This window comes from Hylaeus anthracinus, unplaced genomic scaffold (genome assembly GCF_026225885.1).
Source record: "Hylaeus anthracinus isolate JK02 unplaced genomic scaffold, UHH_iyHylAnth1.0_haploid 11985, whole genome shotgun sequence".
NCBI lineage: Eukaryota > Metazoa > Arthropoda > Insecta > Hymenoptera > Colletidae > Hylaeus > Hylaeus anthracinus.
The window spans coordinates 5,191,780-5,199,105 of NW_026534333.1; the positions used below are offsets into that span (position 1 = coordinate 5,191,780).

Here is a 7,326-nt window from a genome sequence, read left to right on the forward strand (position 1 = left end):
AGTAGATGGCGGTGCATGCAAACTTTTTTCAGTCTATGTAGTATACGGAGTAACGAGTATGGCGACTAGTTCTCGTTGGTGTAAAGTTTACCTGTTGATAATCGAATCGGTTTTAGCTCGAAGAAAACTATAGAATTACTTCGACTCTGACGAGGCGAATTGCCTCCATCGAACTCCTCGTTTGACACGACATTCTATTCTAATGAGGTGGTTAACACTTTCATACAAAACAAGTGTAACCAAACGATGCACCAGAATCTCAAGAGTACGAAAATTAGGAAAGAAGTGCTGTCATTATTTATACATTTAGCATAAGTTGCTAGACGATGGTTTTCAACGTCGCAAATGTTTTGTAAAGGACTTGATGGTTAAGAATTCGCCAGTGTTTTCATTCACGTCCACTCAGATAAATAAAAATGTAATATAAATTCCTGTGTTTACCCGCGGTAATTGACACCCCCTGTTTTCTTTGGAAAAGAACATTTTAAAAATTTCATATGAGAGAATGGCAATTCGCATTACGTTAGAATGTGGGCACTCATCGATGTTACGTATGCGTACTACCCCTCAGGGTTATACTCATGATTGGGAATTATTTGTGCGGGGTGTTGAGAACGTTGACATACATCATTATGTTGAGAAAGGTAGATATACTCTTTGATCTAACTACTCTCTGTCTGTTTATTCTTAGGTGTGAGTTATATGTCATCTAATGTATCTTATTTTAAAATTCAGTGGTTTTTCAACTGCACGAAACTTTCACAAAACCAAAGAGGGTACTAAAAGAGCCACCATTCGAGATCAAAGAATCCGGTTATGCAGGTTTCGAGATTCCTATTCATATTTACTTAAAAAACAAGGATGAAGGAACCAAAAAGATTGAAATTTTATACGATCTTCACCTACAATCGAGTGGCCCTGCTATTACAAATCTGATACGACACACCGAAATAATTAACAACCCTTCAGATGAATTTAGAAGAAAATTATTGAAGGGTGGTGGTGTGAGTATATTTCATTTTACTTTCCATTGCTATTTTATGTTTCTATAGTCTATTCAACAAATTTTTATGCTAACAGGTTATCGTATCCAGTTCTGAAAGTTCAGCAGAGAAGAGTGAAAACAAGACACCAATTATGGTCGGTAAACCAAAGTTAAGCGGAAGCGAGACGAGAAAGCACAAAACCGTAGAATCGAAAACATCAAATTCTTTCGCTGAATTATTTGGAACTCCCCTGAAACCCACCAAGGTTTCTCAGGACCCCAAAAAGCCTGTGCAACCTGAAAAATCATCTGTTCCAAAACCGTTAGTTACCACAGAGAAGTCGGACAAGGTGGAGAAAACATCTAAACTTAAAGATAGCCCTCACAAAGAGAGTAAAAAGGAAAAGGTAGACGAGAAAAAGGACAAAAAGGTTAAAGATCAGTCTAAAGAAAAAAGTCGGAGTAAAGAGAAATCAAAACGGTCTTCTAGTCCGAGTAATAAAAGTCATTCGAGTCCTTCGAACAAGAGACCTCCGTCGCCAGTTTCATTAAAAAGACCAGCCAGTCCTTCGAGTCTACCTCCCGCGAAGAGACCAGCATCTCCAAAATCCAAGGAGAAGGAGGTGAAGAAAGTAATCCCAGAGAAGGAGAAGGATAAAGGGAAAGAAAAGGATAAAACGAAAGACAACCCGAAGAGTGTCGCGGATTCTTCTAAGAGCGAAAAGAAAAAGGATAAGAAGAAGCACAAAGAGGACAGGGACAAGGAACGGAAAGACAAGTATAAAGAAGGAGAACGGTCCGCCGTTAAGGAGGTTCTAAAATTGAATGAAAAGAAGAATGACAAACCGGAAAAACCTGAAAAATCGGAGAAAGAGAAGAGTCAAGAGTATAAATCCGTGAAAGACGGAAGGAAATCGCCAAAGCTATCGAAGGAGGTGGAGAAACCAAAGGAGGAGAAATTATTGAAGGTAGAGAAACCAGAGAAGACTGAGAAATCCGACAAGGTGAAAGATGCGAAAAACGAGAAGGACAGGCAGAAGCACAAGCATAAAAAGAGGGAGAAGAAAGACAAACGGGACAGCAGCAAGGAAAGGGACAAGAAGGAGAAACGCGACAGGATAAAGTCGTCGACGGAGAAGCAGAACAACGTGCCTAACATGCCAGTGGCTAACCCTCTCTCGACTTTGCTGGCTGAAATGCCTAAAAGGGATAGCAGCGATTCGGCGCCATCCGTCGACGATGATTCCTTCTCCGAACCGAAATTACCACCAATCGTTAAAAAGGAGGTGGAGAACCTGACGGTTTCCACACCTCCCACCGAGATGACGAAGCCACTCTCGCCTGACATGCCAGCGGACATGAAGAAGGAAAAGGTGGACAGGAACAAGAGGGAAAAACCAAAAGGTAACAAAGGGGAGGAAAAGGAAATACGTAAGAGGAAACGGAGGAGCGAGAGCAAGGGCGATGATGAACACGTGGTGAAAAGAGAGAAGGACCGAGGTCATTCCACGTCGCCACCTCTGGAGCCAGTTTCGTCCAGCCAGTCGCCTGTCGCGGTGGATCAGGAAATGGTTCACAACGCGAAAGACAAGGAGGACCGTACCGCCACCGAGCAAATCGTCGAGAAAAGTGTGGAGGCCGAGGTGGAGCAAGTAGCGCCTGATTCAACGAACAGTACTTTGGTCGAGTCGGACATAGGAGAGCCGCCAGTGTTTTCAGAGGATTATGTGTCCCAATTGAAAGACTTGCAACAAAAGATAATGACCTTGCAGGATAACCAAGAGCTGCAGAGAGTCGTTCAGGTGATCGCGGAGACCGGTCAGTACGAGATCACGAAGAAGACGTTTGACTTTGACCTGTGCGCTCTGGATCGTAGAACAGTGCAGCGCCTTCAGCAGTTCTTTGCGTCGTGACCGTCTGTAGCTTAAAGTATATGCAATCTTCATTTTACATATTATTCTATGTATAAGTCACTAAGTTATTTGAGCTTACAAGAGATTCTTCCACGAGAATATAAAGTAATATATAAGACCCCAGAAGAATGTTGCACATAAAAAAAAAAAAAAACAAAATACCTCCTCGACGAAGCGAGGAGATATCGTTTCTTTAATCTGGGTGTAACGCTTGAAATTCATCGTATTTTTCGTTTTAATTTAACCGATCGCGGACTGGTATACGTAAAAAAAAAAATTAACGAGAAAACGAAACACGACGTTATTGTTGCTTTATTTTATTTTTTTTTTTTTCAACTCCAGGCTTCGTCTTTGTCGCGAGATAAGCTTATTTTCTTACATTTTTACACGTTTTCAGCACTTGTTACTTTCTACATTATTTTTTTTTTGTACATAGGTGATATACATATAATCTGTATAAAGAACAGATCGGGAATTGTACATTTGCATCATCGTGTAACATAGAGGTTTCTTTTTATCGTTCCTCTGGGGGAACGTTCTCGAAATGATCTGCAGTGCATTTATTCACGTTACGTAGACACGAGTGTATTTTGAGTTGTTTTTTTTTTTTTCGCTCGATTTTGTATATTATAAATATTGAAATCGTTAGGTTTACATCGTACGGTGTAATCGGGGTCGTTTGAAAAAGAAATTCTCTGCATCGTCATTGCCTTGTAACATAGATATATTCTTGATATCTCGCGTAGAGTTTAACGTGCGTAGGTTCATTCTCACGAACCAAGGACACCTTGTATTTATTGATATTTTCATACGCGATCGTATTAACGTAAGAACGATCGGGGCGATCATTCGATGATTTTACATTCGTCAGTGAATGTCGACGTGTCTTTGTTTTTTTTTTTTTTTGCGTTTGTATTTATACCCACGTTACATTGGAAACGAAGCGGGATTTGCTCCGAATCTTTGCTGAAATAATTTATCGCGTCGTGTAGCACGCATTTGATGACGGCGTTTCTTATTTATCTTTATGTAAAGTATTTACTAAGTATTAGGCTGAGTTGTAAGTTTTACAGGGGTAAAGAAAATAAACGCGAAAATTAGCGAAAATACTTGGGAATGTGAGCAAATATGGCCGTAGTGAAAAAATTCCTTTTTTTCTTTCAACGTTTTCATACGAATTTGCATTCGTAATTTAAAAAAAAAGAAGTTTTGAGTTGAAAATTCATTCCACCATTTTATCAGTAAAACCGTAACGAAAAGTTGTTTGACTGTAGTACGAACAACGGATATTATTATCTGTATAAAAATATAAATGCTTTATTCAAGGATTGTATTCAACGAAACATAATAATAATAATAATATGCAACTTATATCAAATGTATGATTTGTATAACACTGTATTAATATTAGTATGATGGGTTTCGAAAGTACATATCAGTGAATTAGTATACAATTTAAATATATAATCTTTATAGTATAATCTTTACCGCCTGTTAATGCATTATTAATTAATTAGACTAGTAATTCACTGCCACGTGTTATGTTCAATACGGGTGTTAGGCAATAGCGAAACCATTATACTTATCATAATTCAACGTTATATTAGAATCATAGATCTAGCATAAGTTGTACGTTATTATTATGTTTCGTTTAAAATATAAAATATAAAATTGTTATTTTTAGATGGATAATAATATCCCTTTTTTAATTAAATCTTCCATACTGGTGATGAAAACATAAATAGAGCTTAAAGTTTATAATAAGGACAGGATGTCGCGTGTCGTGTTTGTATTATACTTTCCAAGGTGTTTCGTCAAATTGTATATTAACGTAAAAAAACGTCGAAAGGAAATCATTTCTCGATCGTAGCTATATTCGCAAATATTCCAGATACTATTATGTTCGTTTTCGAGCTGTTAGCTATGGACGCCGTGCCTTTGAAGGGAAATTATGCCGCAAATGTTTTATTCGAGGCACGTCTCCGTTTTACTCCCGCATGACCAAGCGTTGATATCACTCGAGCGGCGGTTGTATCAATATTACGTTCACGATGTTGTTGTACAAGAACTAGTCGCGATAACGATCTTATTACATCCACGCTTATCCCCTCGTGAACGTGGGAATTTTCAGTTTTCTATCTTGAACAAAAAAAAAGAAAAAAAAAAAGAAAGAAAAATTGTCAGAGACGAAATTTCTGTTTAAATCCTTAGAAATTCATTGCCAAACGGGCTTAGTAGATCATTTAAACGGTGTCACAGTGTCAAACGTATGGCGATCGCCACATCTGTTCGACAAGCGAAGAAACCAGAGCGTTAAGAACAAAAACCTCGTGAACATTCTGGGGCACTTAATATTTATTTAAAAAAGAAAAAAGAAAAAAAAATAGGTGAACGACCATTCGTTCCACGAATTAGTTGCACGTACTCGCGTCATGTACCGTTGTATCGCGCGAAACGAAACAAGCGACGCCCGGTCCCTCCTGTGCTAATGTATTTTTGAAAACCGTCGTGCACGGCACTTTTTTACTGATGCATTTTGTCCGTTTAAACGTCGCGATCGCGAAATCCCCGCGAAACGGTCATGACGCTGCGTGCAATCGATACACACCAAATAGTCTAATGTTTTTTGATAACTTTGTCTAGGTAACGAAGATTGTACAATTAGATAAACAAAAAATATCATGGTAGTCTTGTATAGTTTTGCAGCGCGTTATTTATTAAATTAGGAAAACCGCACGCGCGCCGAGTGTCGATCAAATATACGTGTGTCGGGACTCCGTTACGAGTGCTCGAGTTCTCGACGATCGTGGACGACATTAATCGTTTGTTTCGTTGATGTTGCGAAAGTAAGACGCGTCGAGAGCTTGAACATCGTTCTGCGTTTTCGTCCGACGACACGTACCATTGAGGCTTTACAGAAAGTTTGTCTGGCCTACCGTGCCAAAGTATTCCCGAATTTTCTCGTTTGAACAAAAATTCCTCGTGATATGTCGCGACACGCTATTCTAGCGACGGGAATTCGATAACAGCGATTTTCTAACATGTCATTTGCATTGTTGTGTCCGTTGTTTTTTTCATTGTTAACAGTTTTTGGTATACGTATATTAATATATATATTATATCACATTGTCAACCGATCGAGGAGATCCTCTTTCAACTATAAACATATACAATAAGCATTTTTACACAGATGAGAGACAATTTTGAGATCGAATTGTGTCCCTAGTCTTTAGTCCTTTTCAAACTTTAATACAATTTCTAGAAAATTCTCTACTTGTATTTAAGAAAACCAGTAACTGTTACTCTTAAATGCATAATTATTTTTACTTTATAGTTTCTAATAACTTCGACGAAATTAGATTCAATTCACTTTTATTTAAAAATTCCATGCAATTATAATCAATCACTGAATATTTTTATAATCATCAAGAGGTAATGTGCAATATCAAGAAACTTCGTACTTGTGTGGTTCCACAGAGACATGGCGAGTATTGTTTAAATACGACTTATTATCAATGCCTATATTCAAGTTCACGAAACGTGTACGGCTGACAAAGTGATAACATACTATATATACATACATGTATATGTAACGATGTGTGATGTTCGTTTATTGGATGTGTGTGCTATTTTGTCTCCATTGTATTTGTAGATATTCACATTTTTACAAACGACAGGATTGTATATTTGTTTGTTTGTTTGTTGCATGTTTGAGTTTCAATTGATTTTATGTTGGTGTGCCGTGCGTGTTTATAGATAGGTGCACATTCATCAAAATTATTCATACGAACGCCCGGGGGTGGGGGGGGGGGGGGTTGGCACACTCGACGTTTAGGGTAAAACGTTGTATAATAAATATGCACAATTGCGCGAAACGAGATTTCCCGATGAATTATATCAGTTGTAAATAGTAGATAAGGAAACCGTGAACGGTGAACGTGTATAGATTACATAATTATTCATGATTTTTTCGAGGATATAGTACAAGAAGGTACTGCTGAATTTATATGCCATTCGGTGTACATTTATACATTCGGTGTACATTTAATAAGTACCTTGGTGACTAAATAAACATCTTATATAACTGTGCCTCTAAAAGTATATCACGACAGTATCTGAATCAGAAACCGGTAGATGTAGCGTGCGATTCCAGTCTCGCTGGAAATCGCATTTGTCCGTACGTATTTCGCGTTTTCACGTGACCAGCGAATACCTACCTCCCATCATCGACGAATTTTTTATCCAAGGTTTCGCGTCCAGGACAAAGGGTGAAATTATTAGGTCGTCCCGTTGGTTCGTGGCACAAATTGCGTTCAAATTAAACAAAAAAACTTGGCATGTGAAAATATAGGAAGATGTATCAGGATCTATACAGGGTGTCCCAAAACTCGGGGAGGAGCCGGAAATGGGGGGTAGCTGAGACGATTC

The 7,326-nt window shown here is 38.4% G+C and overlaps 1 protein-coding gene across 1 annotated transcript; it reads left to right on the forward strand.

Moving 5' to 3' along the window:
• Positions 1–70: 70 nt before the first annotated feature.
• Positions 71–4,581, forward strand: LOC128886846 (protein AF-9). The gene is made up of 3 exons (XM_054142033.1): positions 71–644; positions 736–1,004; positions 1,081–4,581. The coding sequence occupies exons 1-3, from the start codon at positions 506–508 to the stop codon at positions 2,896–2,898; spliced, it is 2,226 nt and encodes a 741-aa protein (XP_053998008.1). The 5' UTR covers positions 71–505; the 3' UTR covers positions 2,899–4,581.
• Positions 4,582–7,326: the final 2,745 nt, after the last annotated feature.

Bases quoted from the DNA above. Each gene is read 5' to 3' on its own strand.
- LOC128886846 (XM_054142033.1), top strand. From the start codon at position 506: ATGGCAATTCGCATTACGTTAGAATGTGGGCACTCATCGATGTTACGT. The intron at 645-735 runs GTAGATATACTC...TTTAAAATTCAG, and splicing joins ACATCATTATGTTGAGAAAG to TGGTTTTTCAACTGCACGAA. The intron at 1,005-1,080 runs GTGAGTATATTT...TTATGCTAACAG, and splicing joins AATTATTGAAGGGTGGTGGT to GTTATCGTATCCAGTTCTGA.